The sequence below is a fragment of the Myxine glutinosa genome, chromosome 6, assembly GCF_964187855.1.
Source record: "Myxine glutinosa chromosome 6, kmMyxGlut1.1, whole genome shotgun sequence".
In the NCBI taxonomy this organism is placed as follows: domain Eukaryota; kingdom Metazoa; phylum Chordata; class Myxini; order Myxiniformes; family Myxinidae; genus Myxine; species Myxine glutinosa.
Window position 1 is genome coordinate 65581221 of NC_136266.1, and position 26162 is coordinate 65607382.

The window sequence follows — 26162 nt, forward strand, 5'->3', positions numbered from 1 at the left end:
TACACACTGCCCGTCGCTGCGACCGATCGGACGGTTTGATGAGATCCTCGGATCAGCCCCTGCACGGGCCGTTCTTGGGTCGTGCCGGTGCACCGAAAAGATGAGCGAACTTGACTGTCTAGAGGAAGTAAAAGTCGTAACAAGGTTTCCGTAGGTGAACCTGCGGAAGGATCATTATCGGGACAACATGAGAGCGAGCGAGACACGAGACGTACGTGGTACGTGATCGTCCATGTACTGTTTAGCCATTTACTGTTTAGATTTTGATGATTTGCATGTGATATGATTTAACGAAACCATAACATCTTGCTATAATTCACCAAATATCCATCTGTCTGTTCGAAGGTATCGCAAAAATGGCTGAACTGATCGCAACGATATTTTGGGTGGGTATTCCTGGGAACCCTTGGAGTAAAATAGGCTATGTTGGTTTTCCAATTTTCCAATTTTCCAGTTTTTCCAAACACAATGGATTCATGTTTACCGATATGAACAGTGATCTGGCTTTTGTTGAAATTCTACAAATACTGTTTATTCTACGTACCAGGAGAGACTAGATCGACTCCTGACGAACTCTTCCTATATAAACGTGCGGCACCGAAGTAACATGGCAGGGTGTGCAAAGCAACTGAGAAACAGGTGTAGCGGCCGCTTCCGTGTTACAGATTCGGCGCAGACTCTTCACACATAAACGTGCGACTGAGAAAGACGTGTAGCGGCCGCTTCCGTTTTGCAGAATTCAATCTTTTTTTCAAAATGGGCGCCATGTACTGTTTAGATTTTGATGATTTGCGTGTGATATGATTCAACGGATGTTTATATGAATCGTTTAAAATTAAAAAAAACCTTCAACTTCAAATATTTTACCTTTTTATTTGGGCCTCCCAATTGAAACCCCACCCGTAGGGCGGGTACCGTTGCTGGTATATGTAATAGGCTACTGCTATCTGTCTCTGTCCCAAACTGAAACATGGAAACACTCCTCGGAAATAGAAAAAACAAATCGAAGTTGCATCAGAACAATCCCAACGTAGGGGAAAATTATATATATTTTTCAATCAGACATAAAAATTGAACCCGGGTGGTGTATAGGCAATAGACCACTGCCTCGATCATGCCCGAAAATGTGTTTATTTCTTTGCTGTTAAGAAATATATAACCTCGCAATTTTTAGCTCTTTTAACCAGCATAAGAATAAAAGACTTCCTTTTTATCTTTTCTATGTCATGCTATTTTTTACCATGGACTTCTATTCGTAAATAATAATATCGTAATAACTTATGCTTACTGTAAAGTAGACAATATTCATTTACTTCTGTGATGATAAAATAAGTACTTCTGAGATTATTTTTTTTATCACATGAAATGATAAAGAAAGTTCTGTCCAGCCTCAACCCATCATTGGAAAGGATACGCATGTCACTGTTGCTCCTGGTCCATGACTAAACGACCATAACACTTTGACCGCCATACCTGTGGATTCCGGACTAAGAACTCCCAGCAGCATCCTCTGCCTATCCACGGCATCACTCCCTCGCTGCAGGATTTAGATGAAGATTGGTGGTGAGCAGGTGAGCAGGTGCAAATGAGGGGAAAACCCTGCACAAAGAAGAGATTAAAGTGATGGAGGTGTGTGCTATCCCTCTCCCACTTTCTATTCCTATGGGCATCGTTGGCTGCAGGTGCAGTAAATCAACATGAAATCTGATCAACATAGGTGCAGCAAACTGGCCAGGTCATCGGTATGATGACGGCTGCCCTTGATGACCATAGTGGACACAGGTGTCTGCAGATGCTGAGCAATGATGCTTAAGTTGGTGCCACCACTGACTTTCACGGGCACATTTATCCATGATGTAGCGCTGCCCGGGCTGACCTACAGGTGCGGTTTGACGTCCTTGCGTTGACGCACGACCTGTCACGTTCGCATTAGGAATGATGGTTCTTGATTGACGTTGTTGCGATGTCTGAGTGTCCTGTGTCCTTCTCATTGGCTTAGCCTGAAGAGGCTTTTCCAACAAGGCAGTGGCGATCCGTTACCCTGGACAAGAAACAGCTACCCTGGTTATACATGTCCCCAAACTAGATGCTGAAGCGAAGGTTAACAGGTATACAAGCAGGCAATATCTACACGAAACAGTGTTAATTAAAGGCATATAATATGTTCATGAATATCTTATATAAAGGCATAGCAAGTTCTATAACTGAACTTGACAAAGGAAAATAAGTGTAAAGTTACATGTGATCTGATCTGCAAATTTATATGGTAGGTCTCAAGGGAACATAAAAAAGTAATAGTTACACACTATTGCTACCGATATGAAAACACTTCCGCATTAACAGTGAAATATTTTGGCTCCTAAGGAAGACATCTGGCTTGGCTAGAATATAGGCAATGAGCGAGAACTCAGTCAAACGGACTAATTCGTGTTTTGAGCTGAAGAGACAAGGTAAACTTTGCACGACCCAGGGCAAACCCACAATACGGCACAGGTCTATGTCTACCCACCCCGGGCCACCCAGGACTCGGTTCTACTGATGCTGAGATGAGTTGTCCGAAGTACCCCCTTTGCTACGTCGACTCAGCGGGAAAGTCGGCTTGCTGGGTGGTTGAGACATTCGGCTGGCCAAGTAAACGAAGGGGTCACTGAGGCTGCGCCGGTCAACGACGGATACCTCCCAGAGGCGCACACGCTCCGCACGCGCCCACAGCTGGGCATGGTCGGGACGCACAGCACGGCACGGTCCTGCGGTGTCGTTCTTGTTTCCCAAAACCACCACTGTTACCTGTCAAAAGACAAAACACATCAAGCTTTCTTTCTTTCGTACGCAGAGCATAGCTCAAACAGGCTGCTGGAGAAAGCTCAAGCTTTAATGCAAAATCACAGTGTTCAAAACACGACACAGCATGGTCCAGGCAGAAAATGTAAACAAGGCATGAGAGTACAACCTCCTTTTTGTCTCGCACACGGTCAATCTCCCTCTTTATCGCTTCCACACAACGAAACGATTCCACGGAATCGACACTATAGACGAGCACGAAGCCATCAGCCTGGGCAAGGTAGTGTCGTGGGAGATCTGCCGCGCTGCCCCCGCGAAGACCACGTGTGTCGTACAACCTCATCTGTTCACGGCTACCTCGCTCGGTCTCCACCCAGGCCACATACACGTCCTCGACTGTGGGAGCGCTTGCTTGGCCTGGTACACAACACCGATAGCAGGTAGCATTGGAGCAGTCTGATCTATCTGTGGCATATACATATTAAATATAGGAACAACCTTTAGAGGCCATTTCCCCCCGCAGAGCAGGGGTTTGACTTTTTTTTGGCACCGTGGTCCCCTTTTTGAAGCAATGTTTTATGGCCGGGTGCCCTTCCTGCCATCAACCTTGTTAGTCGCCTCTTGTGACACACAGAGAATTACCAGCGAACTGGTACTCAATTTGCAGACCTCGAAGGATAACAGGCTGAGTAAACCCCCCTGCTGTTAATTCAGCGATAGCATATACATACCGGGTAGTTTGTTATTTCCATACAGTTATACCCACTTTATACTGACATACTGTGACATACCGACTTTGTGGTTTCCATACAGCAGTTGTTCCAGGATTGCGGTCTTGCCCACAGAGGCATGTCCGCATACGAGAACCCTGCAGCCCTTGCCCATTCTTGTGGCGAAGTTTCGACCCTTGCACCGCGGTACAGAGGCACGAGGGGGAGAACACGAGTCGTCACGTGAGGGACACCCACGTGTCCAGCGTGACATGTTCGCACAGAGGAAAAGAATGCAGAATGAATTATGAACGATACATCATTGCAGAAACGGATTGTGTAACGGAGGATTTGACAGCCCTTAAAATAAATGTGGCAGGCAGGTTCGCTAGCTGCAACACAAAGGCAGTTGAAGGGCAAATCAAAAGCCACTTACGGAGCAAGCCGTTGTGTCCTTGGAAGTGACACAAACGAAGGTGATTATTTATACAGTATTTCAAAGTGTACTCAGTCATACGGGGTCTGAGGTCAAAAGCCACGCCAACCAGGCACTGCATGCAGACTTACTGTATGAGAGCGTTCGTTATTCCCCAGGCCTGCGTCCTCGCTGCAGTAAGCCTCTGCATTGCCAATGCTCTGCCCCCTCCTCTCTCCTCCTCAACCCCCACGCCTCTCCACGTCCCGGTCTGCACAGCGCCACGCGTTTATTGTGAAAAGAAGGGATGGAAACGGAAAGCAAGCAAGTGGGTGGGTGAGGCCGGGCTGCTGTCTGGTATAAGGTAGATCATATGGGCGACCCGGGTGCTGGGTTGTTGAGGGTTGGAGTGTGTGGGGGAGGGAAGGCTGGGGAAGCTCAGGGGCTGAGGTGGGGTGAGTCAGGGAAAGAGGTATCAGCTCGCGGTGTTTGCGGCTCAGTCTTTCTGCAATAGAGGACATCTCCACATGCTGCGATTATGACCTCCGGCAGACATATACTTGCGCTGCTCATTTTGAGTCTAACGACTGCTCATTTGATTAACTGCACGGAGACCGGGAATTGGAGCAATGCTGGGGATTCTGCCCAAGTTCGCTTCGACAAGAAATTGAGCAGCGCATTTAAAGGGCATCAGAGAAATATTGAGCTACCTGAAGATGACTGGTTGAAACCTGCAGAAAATCCCCTGGTGCTGGACTCTGTATTGAAAGACGATGGGACCCGCTGGTACCGAGAAATCTATAAGTTAGTGATCAAGATAAGTAATGCAGATCAACATCTTCGGGAGAGCAAATGGAGGTTGTCTCGTGGATTGAGGACACTGGACAGGGCTTTAAAGGACCTCATAAACACAAGGTTAAATGTTCTTGAGAACTTAAGAGATCTTAACATCTCACTGCTCAATGCCAGCAATGCTGGAGAAGAGATGCTCAACACTGCATCGGAGTTAGCCGCATCTTCCACTAACAAAAGCCCATCCAGGCTGGAGATTCAAGAGAGAACAACATCAGAATTTGTGGCTTTGCAGAAAAAAATAGAGCTCACATTATCAGGTTTGAGTGGTCTGTTTGACACAAATGCTCTATCTGAAATGGAAGTGGTTGGGTATAGGAGCAGGAGGGTCAAAAGGATGCAAGATGAGCAGAGTGATGCCTTGTCTATGTGGAAACGGCTCGTCGAGCTGGAGCGCATTGTCGCACACCTGGACCAGGAGCAGCGCAGCCAGAGGGAGCAAGTGCACCGGATCAGGACTGTACATGTGCACATGCGGTGAGAGCCCAATCTGAACTACCCCAACTCCTACTCCCACACCCTTTGCTTTCTATCTCCTCCCAATGAGTGCAACGGGAATACAGAATATCCGTACTCAGAATCGCTGCATTCTCATGCGTGTATGGAAGGTAAAATGGTTTGAGGTGGACCATGTCAAAAGATGTATTTGGTGTTTAAAACGTTCTTGGAACGAGATACACAACAGTCCAAAGGAAATAAAAAAACTGTTGTTGGCTTAACAGTGAATGTGGCTGGATTAAGGTCTTAGGGTCCTGAGTTTGAGTCCCTGTCATGCTGAGTCAGGACTCACACCAGGTGGATTGACTCAATCTGTCATCCATTAAATAAGTACCACCTTACTGAGAAGAATGAGTCATTTAAGTATCCTAGGTTGGAGTGGCGACCCATCCAGGAGTGTGCCCCTTAGTCAAGGAAAAACTGCCTCGGCTAGCCCTATACATCTGAAAACCAGAAAGGAATGGCTCTTCTTCTTCTTTTAAACGACTACAGTCTTTTGTTTTAATACGCATATGTAAATAAGCCTACTGTATATAATTTGGAAGAAAAAAAACATTTCCTTGCCGTATTAAATTCGTTTATTTTTCCCATGGCTTCTTGTTCTTTTGAGCATAAGTGCAAATTAGAGTATATGACATCGTTACCCCCGGACATGAAACACAAAGTGGGGGCAATTGAAGCAATTGGTCCACTCTGTATGTCTGTCTACAGCCATGAGTCCATGATCGAAAAACTACTTAATTTCAATTGAATTTCATATTTTGAACACCACACAACACAAATCGGAACACGAACCTGCAGTTTAGCAGTACTTTGTCTGAATTTGGCAAATTGTACGGAACCTCGTCCCGATCACGCATGCGCACCGTTTTTTGCAGTCAAACAAAATGGAAAATCATTCCAAACAGGAAACTTACTGCTTATAGGGACGTCATAAATCACGCAAACAACAGGCTCGAATAACTAATTTAACTTGATAGATAGGGTGGTGTAAAAGAAGGTGCATCAATGGTGGTAAACCTCTGGAAAAAGTTTTTTTTTCTTCAACCTTTATTTTATTCAAATTAAATTATATACTTGAAGACTATCGAACATAAAACCTCGTTTTGCAGTACTTGGACAAAAAAATTATGCCTTTTTATGTCATCTAGATGAATCAAATTTGCTGCTTGCGCTCTCTGCGTTGGAGAAGATTCGGAGAAAGCGGCGGCTCGTGGAAATATCGATTGTGCTCGGAAACGCAGAGCAAGAGTTCGAAAGACCCTTCCAATGTCATTTTTCTGAAGACAGTGTGGGTTAAGGACTAAGGTGATCTATGAACTCTCCAGTTGGAAAAGTAAAGAAACTAAAAAGGGGGACTAATTTGTCATGTGTGGTAAGAAATGCATCATCATCATCATACCAAAATACGCCATTTGGTGTCTGTCTGTCTGATGAATTTTTGACCCCAATACATTCTGTTGTTACTTATCCAATCTCAACCAAACTTGACAGGATGACTAAGGCTTACACAATGAAGGTTGTAGCGTGTTCATTTGCCCCCCTCCCCAAGGGGGTTTTCTCCCCCGAGCGGGTTTTCCCCGCCATTGCCGTCAATGGGGTTGCATGTTGAGGTGTATATCGATATTGTTAGCTTTATCATGGCGTTTTCCCAAGGCCGCTTAGAATAACAAAACGAATGATAATAGCGTAATATTAATGTTATTACAAAACAATATTAATACCAATAATATCCCACCTCCCCAAGGTGTTTTTCCAGCGAGTCAATGTATATAAATATCTTATCATGGCGTTTCCGTGGGAGAAACGGCCCAACGACCTCAACTAGAAGTAAAAATATGATAAACCACAAACAGGCACGACTAGCTTTTTAAACAGTCGCTAATGCTGTTTACAACACCAAATAAAGAAATTTGGAGGAATTCCGAAATCCGTGAGGTAAGCTTTACTTACAGAACTGAACGAAGATCTACTGTCAATCAGTCGTTGCCTGCAACTCCTACAGTACTCTATATACCCCACAAGGTTTGGGTTAATAACATGACCCTTCCTGGCGCTAACGTGGCGTTTTTCGTAGCGAACTTTTGAAACTCGCTCCTTCTGTTTAACACGAAACTGAAAGGGAGGAAGCCCGGGTTGTGCTCATTTACCAAGCAGCTAGCTAGCGCTTGCCAAGCCAGCCGTTCCTTGCCGGTTTTGAATGGAGTGATTGCTCGAATGCTTAAACCACTTGGCGATCTCTCCACGAGAAACTTGGTAAATGAACACACACCCAATGTTCTTGAGACCCGCCCATAGATCGACTGTAATCTATATAGCCCAAAGAGGAATGACTATTCCTGCCGCTCCAGTACGTGTGCGGATGTACTAGTTGGACCAAAATCTTCTTGAAAAAATGAAAATAAAATAAAACTTCTTGGAAAATGGCAAGATGAAACCAAGAAGTTTGCAGGAGCAAGTTGGATGAGAATTTTCAAATACAGATGTTTGTCGAAGAGGCCTTCATCCAGCAGTGGATTGCCAAAAGATGATGATGATGATGATGATGATGAGTTAACAATTCTTTACACTTACTGAATTTGTATTGATGCTGTTTTTGGACTAATGCAAAAACTCGGTCTGATAACTTTTTGAACGGCACTCGTCACTTTAACTTCACTTTTCAAACGACGAAACATTGATATAGTATACACCCGAAATGTCCCACATTATCTAAAGTCCAAATTCAATGAGTCAATACCATAATCTCATTGATAAATACCAATGGTCTTCGAAATGATGCGATAATGTTCTCATCCAGGAGTGTGCCCTCTAGTCAAGGAAAAAGTGCCTCCGCTAGCCCTATACATCTCAAAACCAGATATGAGTGGCTCTTCTTCTTCTTTATTTAATATGACAACGGTCTTTTTGTTGTAATACGCATATGTAAACACTGTATATAATTTGGAAGAAAATAATCGATAATCTAGTTTATGTTCGATTTGAAGATTGGAATGTTCTTGGCAAAGACAATTGAACGTGTTTATAGAGTGTTATGCTATTATCAACTGGACTAAAGTGTTTTCATAAAATGCACATTGTACAAACCATTGGGGACGTGACGTGGACCAGAGAGTCGTTGGAGGGGATCGAATCTGCACGCGGTCTCCGTTCCAAGGAAGGGGTCACAGGTTCGGAGACCTGGGGGCAGCAACTCGCGTTATTGAGACGAAGGTTAGAAGGTGGGTTTCGACATTGTGACCCTCTTCATGGTTACAGTTACATTCCTCATTCCGATCTGCTATCCTCATAAATTGTATCAAGTTTCTTCCTTTTGCAAGACAAAGTAATGAGGAGTCGGTAACATGTCTCCCAGATTTACCCGTCGTCTGCCGCTGGGGGAAAAAGTTTCGATTGTCCTGCTATGACGTCACGACGGCGCGGCGCACTTTTCGGGGCGCAGAGCGTTACTGCGCTCGACGTAACGGGACCCTGGCTGTCGTCAAGGATTTGGAGACTCAGAGGTTCCTTGAAAGGTTCGTGGGATCGAGGTCATGAGTTTCATGTTGTTTCAGGGTTTACATCGATTACTGTTAAGATGTTAAATTTGTACAGGAATTTAATGGGCTTCATCTGGAACAATGTTCAGTTTTGGTCAGCACATCTGAGGAAGGACATTGTTACCATAGAAAGGGTGCAGCGTACAACGACAAGATTGATTCCAGGCCTAGCTAGACTAATAGTAATAGTCAGGTTCCATATGTCCAGATGTTATGGTTCGTTTCACGTTTGTGGAGATTTGTAACTATTCACATTTTTTCAAAAGCTTGAGAGGTTCTGAATCCGAAAATCAAAGTTTCCATTTAATTTGAAATTTTTTTACAGTGTAGCCTGAAGGGCAATGCCGTCTGGAACAGCATTTGTCTGTCTGTCCGTCCGGTGTATGTATGAATGTCCCTTCCTCTGGCATTTTGCGGGTTTATTCCCTTTAAATTCGTTTTCTCTGGAACCGTTGGTCTGAATAACACATATTTTTTGGCCATAGGATCCTTCTGTATATTAAAAAAAGAGATAATTATGATGTAATAGGTCACGTGGTATGGGCGCCATCTTGAAAAAAACGAAAAAGATTGCACCTCTCTGCTCACCTTCACTCCTTCATTCCTCTTTTCTCCCGCCTCTGGAACAAACTCCCTCACTCTCTTCAATCCCACTCCTCCCTCCAGGTCTTTAAAACGGCTGTTCACCACCAACTCTTATCTTCCCCAATCCAAAACCTTGATCTTTTCTACCCCTGCTAATTTCACCCCAAATCCACTTTTTTGAGGTGACTTTTGTCTTCTTTCCTGGAAGTCCTTGGTGTCCTTGCGTTTTATACCTATCCTGCCTCCCCCCAGGCCCTCTCCCTCCCACACATCTCCCGATGTCCCTGCTCTCAAATGTTGTGTTTGTGTGCTTCCTCCCCTCCTCTCCCCATCTTGTCGACCGCTCCCCTTTTTATATACTTTGTTTGCTTGTTTGTTTGATTTGTTTGTTTGATAAATGTTAGCTCTTTCACGAGCCTCGACTCTGTATACAACAAAAAAAAACAAAAAAACAAAAACATTTATATCTCCAAAACCGCTCAATGGAAAAAATTGAAAGGTGGCTGATTGTAAAGTACTCCTCATGGGGAATAACATATGTTAATGATGATGTCATAGTTGCCTTTATGATGACCTCATAAATCGGCAAGTAGAACGCTTCACCCAATCATTATGAAATTTATGGATCGTGATTTAGGGATAATTGGTCGATAAAAAAAAATGATGACGTCATCAGTCACGTGGTTCGGCAGCCATATTTTTACAGTGTAGCCTGAAGGGCAATGCCATCTGGAACTGCATTTGTCTGTCTGTCCATCCGGTGTATGTATGAATGTCCCTTCCTCTGGCATTTTGAGGGTTTATTCCCTTAAAAATTTGTTTTCTCTGCAACCGTTGGTCTGAATAACACAAGTTTTCCACCACAGGATCCTCCTGTATAATTTTTTAAAATGATAATTATGACGACATAAGTCACGTGGTATGGGCGCCATCTTGGAAAAACCGAAAATAATTGCACCTTTATATCTTCAAAACCGCTCAATGGAAAAAAATGAAAGGTGGCTGATTATAAAGTACTCCCCTTGGGGAATAACATGTTAATGATGATGTCATAGTTGTCTTCATAATGACCTCATAAATCGACAAGTAGAACGCTTCACCCAATCAGTATGAAATTTATTGAGCGTGATTTAGGAATAAATTGGTCGAGAAAAAAAAATTGATGACGTCATCGGTCACGTGGTTCGGCAGCCATATTTTTACAGTGTAGCCTGTAGGGCAATGCCATCTGGAACAGCATTTGTCTGTCCATCCGGTGTATATGTGTCCCTCACAAACGTCCAATCCAAGCCCGGTCACGCTGGTGTTAGACTATCGGTCTTGTTTTTTTTAATCAAATCAAATTGGTAATATAAAAAAATTCCAATCAAATGGAAAGATTGATTTTGGGAGTAAGAGATTCTCATGCTTTTCAAAAATGGAAATGGTTACAAATCTACACAAAATCGGAAAGAAATTGCATATGGAATCTGGCTATAAGCTATGCAGAGCAGCTGAAGGACAAGGGACTTTTCCGTTAAAAAGGGGGTGATTGGGAAAGGATGTTCAAGAAAATGAAGGGTTAAGACAAAATCAGTGCGGAAGAGTTTTTCAGCAGAATGGACAATGACTGACAGGACAAGGGGTCACAGTTTAAGAGTATAGGAGAGAGTTAGGATGGGAGTTAGGCAGGGATCTTTCACTCAGAGAGTGCTGAATGCATAGAATTGTCGCTCTGGAAAGGTAGTGGCAGCCGACGTAATCGGTAGATTGAAATTTTACTCAGTCAGGTATTTAGAGACTGGAAGTAGTGGGGTACATCGGATATGAATATTGACACAATTGCGCAGGCATGATTGGCAGAGTGGTCTCCTCCCACCTTGAAATCCCTTGTAACTCATTTTTCTTACTGATACTTGCCCAACATTTGTTACCTTTGTTACCAACAACTTTTGTTACCTAGGAGACATGCTGAATGGAGAAGGTGGATCAGATTCGGCAACGGTTGCTAGAGCGAGATGTGCATGGAAGAAGTTTCGGGAACTGAGTGGCATGCTGACGAGGAGGGGAGTGTCGTTGAAGCTGAAGGGAAAGGTGTATGCTGCATGTGTGAGAAGTGTTATGATTTAAGGGAGCGAGACATGGGTCATGAACGTAGAGCAGCAACGAAGGCTGGAAAGGGTGGAAATGCGAATGGTTCGGTGGATGTGCGGAGTATCGTTGAGAGAGAGGAATACAAATGATGAATTGTGAAAGATGATGGGAATAGAGCCTGTGATGGATGCTGTGAAGAAAAACAGTTTGAGATGGTTTGGTCATGTGTTGAGGAAGGATGAAAGTGACTGGTTGAGAAGAGTGATGGAAATGAATGTAGAAGGAAGTAGAGGACGGGGAAGACCGAGAAAGACTTGGCTAAAGATGGTCGAAGAAGAAATGCGGGCCAGGGGGTTAACAAGGAGAGATGCAGAAAATAGGGCAAAATGGAGAACATCGTCATGGGGACCGCAAGGCTAACCCCCGCTCTTGCAGGGAAAATGGCCTTTTAAAATGCCTGTTGTTGTTGTTGTTGTTGTTGTTGTCTACTTGCCCAACATCCCCAGTTATTCACACATTGTAGAGTTGACCGCAGAACAATTTTGACTCAAGTGTTGCACGAACCGGCTGGTCAGGCCTGACTTCGACTGAAGATGATTCAGGCAGGAATTTTTAATTTTTCGCAGGTTCCGGCAAAGCACACTGTGGGATCTTCAATGTCCACCACCGACCAGTTCTGACAGACGTGTCCTCCAGCTTAAGGTCCATCTGATGGACTGCCAACGCATAGGTTGTTACCTCGCCTTGCATGCAAAACACCGGGATAACAGTTTATGGCTGCACCGAGATTGGAATCCAGGCAAGACAGCTCAGATGACAGGTGATGCGCATACTTCCGGGATATCCTGAGAGCCCACAACCTAATATTTAACAAAAAGTCCATAATTAAACTCCCATCAACAAAAGCTTAGAATCAAAGAAACATCTCAGTATTTTTATTCAAAGCATCAATAAGGGTTGATTGTTTTCATTAAATATTGGCATTTTTGGAGGATAAAGCACTGTGTTGCACGCGACGCAACCGGACACAGCTCCCAAAGCACAACAAGCTCCAGAAGATTATCCAGATTTTAGAGAGGTCGGAAAGGCCAAAAATGACCAAACATCCTCTCCATTTTCTTTTCTTTTTTTCTTGATCTTGGGAACTTGGGAATACATTGTCAATATGTATAATTGCCATTGCTTCCTCCACTGCACCGACTTGGATACTCTCCTTGAGTACTTACAGCATGTCTCCTCCAATCAAGAACAGGAATACAATTTTAAAAGAAATGCACTTCCTGCATACCTGGCTCGCTCAGCACAAAAACTTTCCATGGGGTGGATGTAGCCTGATAACATGCCAGGACTGGATCACTCATATATGACAATGTTTTTGCAACTTAGGCAGTATAATTAGAAAAGCAACAACAATTATTTACAGCAAATGTATTATTACCCTGTGCTCACGAAGCGAAAAGCGGGGTAAGCATTCAGTAAGGTACGTGTGCCGTCTTCCGTGTGCCGTACGTATCTCCATTTTAAAAATTCATTTTCTCGGCAACCGTTGGTCCGATTGACACGAAATTTTACCATATAAGCGCCTCCGCCTGTATAATTTTTCATTCATTATGACGTCATAGGTCACATGGTACGGACGCCATCTTGGAAAACGTTGCACCTCTATATCTCCCAAACTGCTCAATGGAAAAAATTGAAACGTGGCTCATTGTAAAGGGGAAAAAGACATGTTGATGGTGATGTCATCGGTGCCTTAATTATGACGTAATAATTCGACAAGTACAATGCTTGATCTGATCAGTATGAAATAAACAATAATTCCTCTGCAACTGTTAGACCGATGGACACAAAATTTTCAGAATATGTGCGGCTCCTCCTGTACAATTTTATAATGATAATTATAACGTCATAGGTCAAGTGGTCAAAGGTACAGACGCCATCTTGGAAAAAATATTAAAAAGTTGCACCTCCATATCTCCGAAACCTCTCCATAGAAACAATTCAAACATGGCTCTTTGTCAAGTACTCCCTTTGGGGAATAAGATATGTTAATGATGATGTCATCGGTGCCTTTGTTATGACGTCATAATTCGACAAGTACAACACTTATCCAATCATTGTGAATTTTTTTTCTCAGCAACTGTTGGTCTGATGGGCACGAAATTTTCACAATAGGAGCGCCTCCTCATGTAGAATATTGTTATGATAATCATGACGTCATAGGTCATGTGGTACAGACGCCATCTTGGAAAAACCGAAAAATGTTGCACCTCTTTATCTCCAAAACCGCTGCATGGACTTTTTTTAACATGGCTCATTGTAAAGAACTCCATATGGGGAATAGGTGTTGTTAATGATGACGTCATTGGGGCCATAATTATGACGTCATAATTCGACAATTACAACGCTTAGTCTGATCAGTTTGAAATGTATTGAGCGTGATCTATGCAACAATTGTATTAGAGAATATAAATGCATGATGTCATCGCTCAAGTGGTCTGGTAGCCATATTGGATCAAAGAAAAAAAAATGTTCAAAAACAGAAGAGTTGGCTCACAACAAGTTGACTGCGCAGGGTAAGTATTCTATGAATACCATCTAGTTATTAATAGGCTCTCATGTGATTTCTTCAGATACATCCAGAGAGTGGAGGACACCTCACACTGGATCGGCCTGGACGACCGCGACAACGAAGGACAATTCAAATGGCATGACGGAACGCTTCTGCAGCACGGATGGAAGTTTTTCTATGAGGGGGAACCTCGGGGTGATACCCACGATGAAAACTGTGTGCACATGACCATGGCCAAGTATGGCCATCGTTGGAATGACCTTGCCTGCTCGAGTAAACTGCCCTTCATCTGCCAGTACTGAAGGTAAACCCAGTGAAAGCGTAGACTTTACATTACAGATGTTTACCTGACTGGGTGGGGCTGGCTATTTCCCTCCAACCAAGAGAAAAAAAAGATTCATGACCAGCCAAAAGTGCTGGCTCATGATTGGTCAAAAAACCTTCAATTAAACTCCAAATCAGGAAAGTCACTGACCCCCTTCCATTGGATGCACTGACACAATTCTGAGGTAGAAACACCTTTAAGTCAAGTTCTAGAGGTCTCTTAACAAAAAAGATCATTTGTTTCGGATAACGGTTTAAAATACAGCACAGACTTGGAGAAAATAAATAAAGAAATGTCAGCAAAGATGTATGGATGTGATGCTGTGTTTAGGTTAGGGACATATACAGACTTGGCATTTAATATGGAATATATATTTTTTCTTGACTTGGATTTGCTTTCTTCACAAAGTATATCAATCTGGTGAGTTTCTTTTACACTTTGGTGATTTATTTGTTAAAAGAACCATAATAATAATAATAATAATTCATTTATTTTGTATAGCGCTTTTCAAGAAGCCCAAAGGCGCTTTGACAGAATGGAAAACATAAAGCATAACAATACATGAAAACAACAATTGCAAAAAGACAAGAATCAATAGGGAAATATTTAAAGCAAAAGGAGGGAGGAGAAGAGATAGTCAGGGGTTAAATGCTGTGGGTTGAATGTTGAATGCAGTGTTGGACAGGTGGGTCTTTAGTGATGTTTTGAATGTGGTGAGTGAGGAGGAGTCTCTGATGGTGTGAGGTAGTGAGTTCCAGAGGGTGGGAGCAGCGATGGAGAAGGCCCTGTCCCCCCAGGATCTGAATTTGGTCCGGATGGAGGGGGTCAGGAGGTTGGTACCAGCAGAGCGGAGGTTGCGGGTGGGAGTGTGTCTGGAGAGGAGGTCAGCCAGGTAGGATGGGGCCAGGTTATGGAGGGCTTTGTATGTCAGGAGGAGGATTTTGTACTGGATTCTCTGGGGGATGGGGAGCCATCGGGGGGGTGATGTGGTCACGGGTCCGGGAATGGGTGAGTAGACGGGCAGCGGAGTTCTGAATGTATTGGAGTTTATTGATGATTTTTGAGGGTGAACCATAGAGGACGCTATTGCAGTAGTCCAGACGGGAGGTGATGAAGGCGTGGATGAGGGTTTCTGCAGCCGTGGAGGAGAGGGATGAGCGGAGACGGGCAATGTTTTTCAGGTGAAAGAAGACTGACTTTGTGATCTGTTTAGTGTATTTGTCGAAGGAGAGGGTTTGGTCAAAGATGACGCTGAAGGAGCTGGGGCTCCCACGTCGATCGGAAGAATGGACGCGACAAAAAGCTGGAATTCATCCGAGTTGCTTTAATCAAACCAAACACTCAGGCACTCTGAAAAGCCCGTTTATCGGGCAGCAATATATATACATATTATCCCGGAGCGTTTGCCCAGGAAAGGCGAGAGGGGGCGTGGCCCAGCGTCCTGGCTGCGGCCTGGCAAGTTGAGGGCGAGCCTGCCCGGGCGTCCTGGACGAGCCCGGCATGGTGATCGCTCCGCGTCCTTGATAGGTGCAAGGCGATTGTGAAAACCCAGCGGTAGCCGCGACACACGTCCCCCCAGAATCGACTTGCACCGGCAGGATCAATTTGAGGGGGGTCCTGATGACCCGGCCGAAGCGACCCCTGGCGGGTCGTGGGAGGGGGTCCGGTGTGGTGGTGGGCGGTCGAGTGGGGGGCACCGTGGATGGGGGGCGGCCTCGCCGCGGCGGAAGGGCCACCCGTGGTGGGTGGTCGACGTCCACGTGCGCCGGCTTGAGGCGGTCCACCGCAATCCGGTCCGACCTGCCGCCGATGTCGATGACGAACGACTTGTCGTCCCGTCGCAGCACCCGGAAGGGCCCGTCGTACGGCGGCCGGAGTGGCCCCCGATGTGCGTCGTGACACACAAAAACATACTCCGCTGTGCGAAGTGCTGGGGGGACGTAGGACTGGGGGTCACCGTGGTGGGATGTTGGCATGGGGGCAAACCGTCGGGCGGCCTCCTGGAGGTCCGAGCGCTGGTGAGCTGCGGACCAGGGAATGGTAGCGTCGGGCACGAATTCGCCCGGGACGCATAGCGCCTGGCCATAGACAAGCTCGGCGGTGGATGCCTGGAGGTCCTCCTTGGGGGCCGTGCGGAGGCCCAAAAGGACCCACGGCAGCCGGTCGGCCCAACCGCCGTCTTGAAGGCCGGCCATGAGCGCGGCCTTCATGGAGCGGTGGAATCGCTCGCACAACCCGTTTGCTTGGGGGTGGTAGGCCGTAGTACGGTGGAGCTTGACCCCCAGGTTGCGGGCGACCGCGCCCCACAGCTCGGAGGTGAACTGTGGTCTGCGGTCTGACGAGATGTCCGCCGGTGCGCCGAAGCGGGCGACCCAGGTGGCGATGAAAGCCTGCGCCACGTCGGCGGTGGTGGTGGAGACGAGGGGAACGGCCTCCGGCCACCTGGTGGTCCTGTCCACCATGGTGAGCAGGTGTGTGAACCCCCGTGACGGGGGGAGGGGGCCCACCAGATCCACGTTGACGTGGTCGAAACGTCGTTCGGGCACGGTGAAAGGTGCCAGCGGGGCCTGGGTGTGTCGGTGGACCTTGGCCCGTTGGCAGGCCGTGCAGGTGCTGGTCCAATCGCGGACGTCCCGACGAAGGCCGTGCCAGACGAATCGCGCCGACACCAGCTTCTGGGAAGCTTTCCGGCCCGGGTGGGAAAGGCCGTGGAGGGAGGCGAAGATGCGGCGTTGCCAGGTGACGGGCACGATGGGGCGAGGCTGGCCTTGGGAGACGTCGCAGAGCAGGACAGTGTCCGCGAAGGGGATGTCGGCCAGGCGGAGGCCCGTGTCCGCCGCCCGGAGGGCTTGCACCGTGGTGTCGGTGGTTTGGTCCGCCGCCATAAGCGCAAAGTCGACGCCCAGGTGGACCGCGTTCGCGCTGGCCCGGGAAAGACAGTCGGCCACGGCGTTGTTTTTGCCGGCGACGTGCCGGATGTCAGTGGTAAACTCCGACACGGCGGAGAGGTGGCGCTGTTGGCGGGCCGACCACGGCTCCGTGACCTTGGCCATGGCGTAAACCAACGGCTTGTGGTCGACGAACGCCGTGAAAGGTCGGCCCTCCAGGAGGTGGCGGAAATGGCGGACGGCCAGGTGTAGACCGAGGAGCTCCCGGTCAAACGTGCTGTATTTGAGCTCGTTCGGCCGGAGCTGCCGGCTGAAAAAAGCGAGTGGCTGCCAAACCCCGTTCACCCATTGCTCATGTACGGCGCCCACCGCGTAGTCGGAGGCATCCGTGGTGAGGGCGATTTGAGCGTTGAGCACCGGGTGAGCGAGCAGTGTTGCGTCGGCGAGGGCCCGCTTTGAGCTTTGGAAGGCCGCATCCATTGCTGCGGACCAGGCGATGTCGTGCTTGGCCGGCTTGCCCCGGAGGGCTTCGTAGAGGGGCCGCATGAGTTGAGCAGCGCGGGGCACGAAGCGGTGATAAAAATTCACCATTCCCAGGAATTCCTGCAGGGCCTTTATGGTGCGGGGACGCGGGAACGTGGTGATGGCCTCGACCTTGGTTGGCAGCGGCACGGCCCCGTTCTTGGTGATGTGGTGGCCCAAAAAATCAACGGCCGTCGTGCCGAAGTGGCATTTGGCCGGGTTGACGATGAGGCCGTGCTCGCTGAGGCGCCCGAACAGTGTTCGGAGGTGGAGGAGGTGCTCGGCCCGGGACGTGCTGGCGACGAGGATGTCGTCCAGGTAAACGAAAAGGAACGGCAGGTCACGCAGCACGCCGTCCATCAAGCGCTGGAACGCCTGAGCCGCGTTCTTGAGACCAAACGGCATCCGCAAGAATTTGAATAAGCCGAACGGCGTGATGACTGCCGTTTTAGGGACGTCGGCCGCCCTGACAGGTACCTGGTGATATCCCCGTATGAGATCAATTTTCGAAAAAATGACCCGTCCCGCCAGACGGGCGGAGAAGTCTTGGATATGCGGGATCGGGTACCTGTCGGGGGTGGTAGCGTCATTGAGACGGCGGTAGTCGCCACACGGGCGCCATCCACCCCCCGGCTTTGGCACGATGTGCAGTGGCGAGGCCCACGCGCTATCGGAGCGCCGCACGATGCCGAGGTGCTCCAACGCGTCGAATTCGGCCTTCGCCACGGCGAGCTTGGCTGGGTCGAGGCGGCGGGCCCTGGCATAGACCGACGGGCCCGTGGTTGGTATGTGGTGCTCGATCCCATGCCGTACTGCGACGGCCGAAAACGTCGGCCGCGTGAGGGCCGGGAACTCCGTGAGCAGGCGAGCAAACTCGTTCGCCGCCGGGACGGCGCATGCCAGCTCGGTCGGCGCGGAGCTGCTCAATGTGCATACCAGGGAGCTGAAGGTTTCGGCGTGATTAAACGACGCCGTTGGACGTCCACCAGCAGTCCGTGTGCACAGAGGAAGTCGACGCCTAGCAGAGCCATGGGCACGTTTGCGGTTACAAACGTCCAAGCAAAGCGTTGGCCGCCGAAGCAGAGGGTGACGTTGCGTGGGCCGAAGGTGCGGATGGTCGATCCGTTGGCCGCAACCAAGGAGGGGCCGCAAACCGCGGATTGCCTGTCCTGGTCAGAGGCGGGTATGATGCTCAGTTGGGCGCCGGTGTCGCACAGGAAGCGCCGTCCGGACGCTTTATCCGTGATGAACAGTAAGTTGCCCGTGTGGCCGGTGCTCATGGCTGGTAATGAACGCCGGCCCGGCCGTTTCCCGGCCTGCCGAAGGTGCACGGGGGTCGGCATGTCCGGGCCTTCTGTCCGAACCTGGCATGATAGTAACACCACGCTTGGTCAGGTGGAGGCCCCGGTCGTCGTGCTGGAGGTGGTCGGCTCGGTGTAGCGGCCGCCAATTGCGTCGGCAGTTCGGTCGTCGACCGTGCCGGGTGCTCGGGCGCCATGGGTGTTGCGTCGGACGGCGGTGGGTCCCATGTCGCCGCTGCGATGCGCTGTCCTGCGGCGGAGATCTTGTCGGCTTCTCTGGCAAGGGCCCGGGGATCTGTGATCGTCGTGCTTGCCAGGGCGAGGCGTACCGGGTTAGGCAGCTGACGGAGGAACAGCTCCCGGAACAGGAATGCCGGAGAGTGCTCGCCGAGCAGTGAAAGCATGTAGTCCATTCGCTCGGAAGGGCGCGTGTCGCCGAGCTCGGGCAGGTCGAGCAGGCGCCGTGCGCGTTCCGCCGATGGGAGGGCGAAAGCATCGAGGAGAAGCTTCTTAATCGCGCCGTATTTGTCAGCGGCTGGCGGGCTCTCGAGGAGGCTCAGGGCACGGGCCGCGGTGGCCGAACCGAGCGCTGTTACCACATGGTGGAAGCGGGTGTCGTCGGCCGTGATGCCTCGCAGGGCGAACAGGGAATCGGCCTGTGCGAACCAAACCGCCGCGTGAGCCTCCCAGAAGGTAGGCAGTTTAAGGGCGACTGCCGTGTCCATGTCGGTAGGTCACCAATGAAGGAGCTGGGGCTCCCACGTCGATTGGAAGAATGGACGCGACAAAAAGCTGGAATTCATCCGAGTTGCTTTAATCAAACCAAACACTCAGGCACTCTGAAAAGCCCGTTTATCGGGCAGCAATATATATACATATTATCCCGGAGCGTTTGCCCAGGAAAGGCGAGAGGGGGCGTGGCCCAGCGTCCTGGCTGCGGCCTGGCAAGTTGAGGGCGAGCCTGCCCGGGCGTCCTGGACGAGCCCGGCATGGTGATCGCTCCGCGTCCTTGATAGGTGCAAGGCGATTGTGAAAACCCAGCGGTAGCCGCTACAACGCCAAGATTCCGGATGTGAGGGGAGGTGGATACTGGGATACCGTCGATGTTGAGGGCAAAGTTATGGGTGGATTTTGTGAGCGTTTTTGGGCCAATGATGATTATTTCAGATTTATCACAGTTAAGTTTGAGGAAGTTGATTTGAAGCCAGGATTTTATTTCAGTGATGCAGTTTGTCAGGATAGAGTGGGTGTCGGTGGAGACGGACTTGGTGGAGATGAAAAGCTGGATGTCATCGGCGAAGCAGTGGAATTGGAGACCATGACGGCGGATTAAGTGACCGAGGGGGGACAGGTAAAGGATGAAGAGGAGGGGGCCAAGAACTGAACCTTGGGGGACACCTTGGGGGAGGGGAGCAGTGGGGGATTTGCAGTTATTGATGGAGATGAACTGGCGTCTGTCAGAGAGGTATGATTTAATCCGAGAGAGGGCAGTGCCGGTAACGTTAAAGGTGGATTCAAGTCGGGTGAGGAGGATGGTGTGATCGATGGTGTCAAAGGCAGCGCGTAGGTCGAGGAGGACGAGAATGTTGAGGTTGCCAGCGTCAGAGGAGAGGAGAAGGTCGTTGGTGATTTTGAGGAGAGCAGTTTCAGTACTGTGGTTGGAGCGGAATCCGGATTGGAATGTTACATACAGGTTATTGGCAGAGAGGTGATGTTTGAGTTGAGTGGCTACAGCGCGTTCCAAAACTTTTGACAGAAAGGGTAGGTTGGAGATGGGTCTGAAGTTGTTTAGGGTGTCAGGGTTTAGACCAGGTTTTTTTAGAATGGGGATGACAGCAGCAATTTTGAGGGAAGGTGGGACGATGCCTGTAGACAAGGAGGAGTTTATTGTTGCAATGATAAGTGGAGAGAGAGCAGGGAGGGAGGCCTTGACAAAGCTGGAGGGGATGGGGTCAAGAGTGCAGGTGGCAGTTTTCATTCCTATGAGGAGTTCAGAGAGGTCAGTAGGGGAGACCGGGGAGAATTGAGACAGGGGAAGGCAGGATAAGGGGGGGCAGGTGGTGGGAGGGGGAGCGGGTGCGGCGGTGGTCAAGCTGTTGTAGATGTTGTCAATTTTGCGTTGGAAGAAAGAAAGGAAGGAGATGCAGTTGTCTACTGTGAATGACTGGGTGGTGGTGTCCAGGGGGCGGAGGAGTTTGTTTATTGTCGAGAAGAGTGCTTTTGGGTTTCCGGAGCCAGAGTGGATAATTTGAGAGTAGTAGGCGGAGCAGGCGTGGGAGAGGGCATCTTTGTAGTGTTGTAGGTGGTCCTTGTAGGCTTGGGAGTGAACTGTGAGACCTGTTTTATTGCGGAGTCTTTCAAGTTGGCGAGCACGAGTTTTCATCAGGCGGAGTTCAGGGGTAAACCAGGGAGCAGAATGGGTGAAAGAAACTGTTTTGGTTTTTACAGGCGCAAGCTGGTCAAGGCAGGAGGAGAGAGTGTGGTTGTAGTAGTCAGTGAGGTCGGAAGGGGTGTGGAGGTCAATGAAGGGAGAAGTGGACATTTTTTCAGAGAGGGTGGATGAGAATGAGGTAGGTGAAAGAGCGTTTAGCTTACGGAAGTTTATAGTGCGATAATGTCTTGGTGTTGGGGTGGGGATGTTGATGGTCATAGTGATGGCTAAGTGGTCAGAGAGGGTGAGGTCGGAGCCAGAGAGATGGTGCAAAATTAATCCAGTGGAGCAGACAAGGTCCAAAATGTGACCACGGATATGCGTAGGAAAGTTGACATGTTGAGTGAGGTTAAAGGAGGTGAGTAAATCAGTGAAGTCAGTGGTTATTGTGGAGTCAGTGGAGTCCATGTGGATATTGAAATCACCAAGGAGGAGGATTGAGGGGGAGAGGGAACATAGCTGGGTCAGAAAGTAGGAGAAGTCAGACAGGAATAATGGGTGTGGTTTGGGAGGGCGGTAGACGACAGCCATGACTGACTGCGTGCGACCAGAGAGTTTAAAAGCCAGGTGTTCAAAGGATGAGGATGAGGCGATGGGGATGAGGCTGGTCCTGATGTCTTGACGGTGGATAACGGCAATTCCACCACCTCGGCCCTCCGAGCATGGTTTATTGACGTAGGAATATCCATTGGGTGTGGTGAGGTTGAGCGTGTAGTAGTCCAGTGGTTGTTGCCAGGTTTCGGTGAGACAGAGAAAGTCCAGTTTGTTATCCAGGATGTAGTCGTTGAGGATGAGGCATTTGTTGTTGAGGGACCGGGTGTTGAACAGGGTGAGCTTGATGTTGTTTTGAACAGCGGGGATGAATTCAGGTGATTTAGCCAGGGTTCGCAGGCAGGAGGTGCGATTTTGTGCGTTGCCGTGACCAGGTGTGCTGGGACGAAGAGTGAGAGTGCGCTGAGCCGACCAGAGGACGGGGATGGAGTGACCTGATTGTACATACACAAACTTACGACCGGAGCCACGGTGAATGTACCTGGGTCGTCGGAGGAGTCCATTTGATTTGATGGCAGAGATGCATGATGGGGTGGAGCGGGTAGTGAGCAGAAGGAGCCTTGCGGCGGAGTACCGCAGAGCCACGCCAGGCAGGAGCGGAGAGGCGAGCACGAGGCCAAGGTTGAGGAGGTGAAACAATGGTCCCAACCCACGGGAGCAGGCCCAGGGAAACGAAGGAGACGAAGGAGCCAGGTAGGTGAAGCCAGGAGCAGAGTCGGGACCAAGCAGAGGGCAGACAGGAGCAAAGAGACGATCACGAGGCCAAGGTTGATCACGGCAAAGCGGGAAATGCAGCGGCAATCAACCGCCGCCGCTACAAATCAAGATCACGGCGGGAAAACCGCCGCCACACCACTGCGAAGGACACAACCCACGAGAGCGTGCCCGAGGAAAGAGCGAGCAGGCGAAGGAGCCGGGTAGGCGAAGCAGGGAGCAGAGCCGGGACTATGCGGAGGGCAGACTCAATGGCCAAAAAATCCGCACGACCACCAAAAAAGCAAGCCACAGACAGTGGCCCAGTCGAAGAAGCGGCGAGCATGTGATGCCTGCGTCCTCTTCAGACCGGACTGGAAGCGGAGGCCAACCATGTCAATGATTGTCTGTCGCAGCAAGAAGTCAACAACAGGATTATATCACAGGTGGCGTGGCAAAATGTACGGACAGGTGCATTTGATGATTGGTTTCACAGTCGGGTATACAAGGGTTGTTGCGTTCTGTATTAGTGGAAAACAACTGCTGCACGTCTCCAAAAGTTATTGCCGCTTCCTCTGGAGATGGTCTGTCAACTCGGCAATGCTGTTTGTCATGGAGTGGTGGCTTTACGAAATTACGGCATGAAACAGCGTGCTATTGCTCGGCAGTATGGCATCACTCAAGGTCAGGTGTCAAAGATCCTGAAACGAAATGCTCAGAGGGGTGTCCCTAATCCAATACCGAGGCCAGGACGTCCCCACAGAACCACAAGGAGGGATGATCGCCAGCTGCACCGGTTAGTCCTCAATGGCCGTACCAAGTCAGCTAATTGGCTTAGGGCTGAGTGGCAGCAACTGACAAATGTGCCTGTATCCAGAAGGCTAGTCAACCAATGACTGGTTCAAGCAGGCTATCGTGCCAGGCGTCCCCTGAGAAAGCCACGCCTGACCAGACAACACCGCCAGCACCGATTGCAGTGGGCCAGAGAGCACCGTCAATGGCAGCCAGGACACTGGAATCACGTGATCTTCAGTGACGAGTCTAGATTTCTGGTCTATCGTCAAGATGGCCGCGTCCGAATGAACAGACAAGTGCATGAAGACTACAACAAAGATTGTTTAGTGCCAAGAGTCCAAGCTGGGGGTGGTGGGGTGACAGTTTGGGCTGTTTTTCATGCAGGGGGCAAAACTGACCTGGTTGTTCTGAATGGAAACCTGAACCAGTTCAAGTACAGGGCCATTCTGGAAGAAACATTGCTTCCATTTGCTCGTGCAGCCTTTCGAGGAAACTTTGTCTTCCAAGATGACAATGCACGGCCTCATCGTGCTCGCATGATCCAACACTTTCTTGCTGACCATGGTGTAGAACATATGGAGTGGCCTGCCATGTCCCCGGATATGAATCCGATAGAAAACTTGTGGGCAGAATTAACGCGTCAAATCGACCACTTGGACCAGCAGCCGACCTCTGTGCATGAATTGCTGCAGGCTATTGTCACTGCATGGCAAGCGATTCCTGTCCAACCCTTGGCAAATCTCGTGAACAACATGCCTCAACGTGTACATGCTCTCCTGAATGCTCGTGGGGGTTACACGAAGTACTGAACTGTAATTTTACTGTCCGTAATCCCAGTCGTAATTTAACTTTTGTTTTTGTTAAAAAAATTTTTGGCTAATGTGCAAAATAAAGAGATACTTCTGGAAAACGTACAGAAGTTTAACACAGTACTGTCCATGAATTGAACTCGATATCAGTTTACATCACTTTCAAGGATCAATTTATTTGTTTCGAAATGTCAAATGTGGTTTTTGTTTCTTTTAAAGGTCACATTAACAAAATCTAGAATAATTTCAACATAATTCCAATGAACTTTTGGTTCTAAGACATCTTGAAAAGTAAGTTCACCCCCACAAAAAAAATATTCCATATTAAATGCCAAGTCTGTAAGAATAGCATTCTAGACTCCAGTTTAAGTATTCCTCTTGACCTGAAAATGTTTCCAATATGTAGAAGAATCTGTTGGAGTAATCCCGACAAGAGGCCATTGGATGGAATCAACAACGGACGTTGATCGAGGTATGCTGAACTGCCGTGGAAAGCAAAAAGAAGGTGACATTTCGGGGGTTAACCCTTCATCGGAGTTGTTTTGCTTTTAGTCGCCTATCATGCCTGCACTTTCCGTAGATGGTTCTTAACTGCTTAGTGAACCCAGGATATTCCCATCGTGATCCCTCCATGAAGAAAATAATCCATAATTACATATTATTTTGAAGTCATTTATTTTATCAGAAATGGAAAAAACGAAGGCAGTTTATACTGTGGACTGTGAAGAGCAGACCAAATGTAGAACATCTTAATTTAATAAAGGGTACGTATGTTGAATGAATGTATACATTGGATGTTTCATCTACTCCTCCGAGAATATTTGACCTGGGAAGCTGACATTTTCAGGGATTCATGCGTGCACCTTGACGCTCTGGTTGTGCAAGTTTCCCTTGATTCCATCAAGTTTTAAAGAAAAAAAAATTCGGCCATCTTGGAATTTTTTTCCTTTTCGGGGGAGGTGGGGGTGTGCAATTGGAATTCTCCGAGCTATATAACCGGGATGTATTATAGATACACATGAGCAGTCCATGCATGTTTTTGCTTCATTTATGCAACCAGGGTTATTTTTATTTTTGGGAGCAATTGAGGCAGCGGGTCTGTTGCCTATGCACCGCCAAAATAAAGGGATGTGTCAGAACATGTTGCACGCCTGGAATAAGATCGCCAATAGGGCGGGAAACTGCTATGGTATTAATAATCATGAAGATAATAACACGACCCTCTCCCCTGGCAGCTCCCTTAAGGAGCGGGTGCTTCTGGTGGTTATAATAATTGCTGTGCATTTCAGTATCCCTATATATATAATTCACTTCACAATTAGCAATTCCATAACATGAAACAATAAAACAAAAAGTTTCATACATTATGTTTCTATAGGATTCTACATAAGTACATTATATACTATATTCTATTCTATATTTCTGTAGGAACGTAAGCTTCTCTTCGCTTCCCATTACGGTGAGCATCCCTCAATCGACATCCTGTTGATTTCATCCATCGTTCTACCTGTCCACCAATACAGATCGACTGCACTAGACTTCCGAGCAAAGCTAGTTCGTTCTATATGATGTCAATGATTGCTTACACGAGGTTAAAGGGTTCACATTTTGTTTTTCCCCCCACAAAGTACAGAAGGATATGACCCATGGTCATTGGGAACCTCATATAACAAAGGCATGCAATAAGAGTCATCCACAATGAGTGGACTAGGCCTCACATGTCGAGGAGACTAGGTGGGGTAGTGAGATTAAACATCATCATGGTTGACCTTAGTAGATAAAAACAGGCCGTTCACACACATCAAAACATGCAAACAACCT

At 48.3% G+C, this 26162-nt stretch overlaps 2 protein-coding genes across 3 annotated transcripts; one reads left to right on the plus strand and one right to left on the minus strand.

Annotated features, from left to right (window-relative positions):
- Positions 1 to 783: 783 nt before the first annotated feature.
- Positions 784 to 4166, minus strand: LOC137429898 (NF-kappa-B inhibitor-interacting Ras-like protein 2). Of its 2 annotated transcripts, XM_068120248.2 has the most exons (4): positions 4059 to 4166; positions 3573 to 3687; positions 2951 to 3198; positions 784 to 2787 (listed from the first exon to the last, which is right to left on the minus strand). In XM_068120248.2, the coding sequence occupies exons 2-4, from the start codon at positions 3664 to 3666 to the stop codon at positions 2533 to 2535; spliced, it is 597 nt and encodes a 198-aa protein (XP_067976349.1). In that variant the 5' UTR covers positions 3667 to 3687; positions 4059 to 4166; the 3' UTR covers positions 784 to 2532. The 2 variants fall into 2 exon arrangements, with proteins under 2 accessions (XP_067976349.1, XP_067976347.2); XM_068120246.2 differs by lacking the exon at positions 4059 to 4166 and having other exon boundaries at positions 859 to 2787; positions 3573 to 3796.
- On the plus strand, positions 4139 to 25703 carry LOC137429897 (uncharacterized). The gene is made up of 5 exons (XM_068120245.2): positions 4139 to 5235; positions 8368 to 8477; positions 8612 to 8771; positions 14087 to 14329; positions 24748 to 25703. The coding sequence occupies exons 1-4, from the start codon at positions 4445 to 4447 to the stop codon at positions 14325 to 14327; spliced, it is 1302 nt and encodes a 433-aa protein (XP_067976346.2). The 5' UTR covers positions 4139 to 4444; the 3' UTR covers positions 14328 to 14329; positions 24748 to 25703.
- The last annotated feature ends 459 nt before the right edge of the window (positions 25704 to 26162 follow it).

Excerpts from the sequence above, each read along its gene's own strand:
- LOC137429898 (XM_068120246.2), bottom strand. The coding sequence starts at position 3,765 with ATGTCACGCTGGACACGTGGGTGTCCCTCACGTGACGACTCGTGTTCT. Across the intron at positions 3,199-3,572 it reads GTATGGAAACCACAAAGTCG|GCCAAGCAAGCGCTCCCACA; the intron begins GTATGTCACAGT and ends GTTGTGTACCAG. Across the intron at positions 2,788-2,950 it reads GTGTGCGAGACAAAAAGGAG|GTAACAGTGGTGGTTTTGGG; the intron begins GTTGTACTCTCA and ends GTCTTTTGACAG.
- LOC137429897 (XM_068120245.2), top strand. The coding sequence starts at position 4,445 with ATGACCTCCGGCAGACATATACTTGCGCTGCTCATTTTGAGTCTAACG. Across the intron at positions 8,478-8,611 it reads ATTGAGACGAAGGTTAGAAG|ATTTACCCGTCGTCTGCCGC; the intron begins GTGGGTTTCGAC and ends CATGTCTCCCAG. Across the intron at positions 8,772-14,086 it reads ACTCAGAGGTTCCTTGAAAG|ATACATCCAGAGAGTGGAGG; the intron begins GTTCGTGGGATC and ends TGATTTCTTCAG.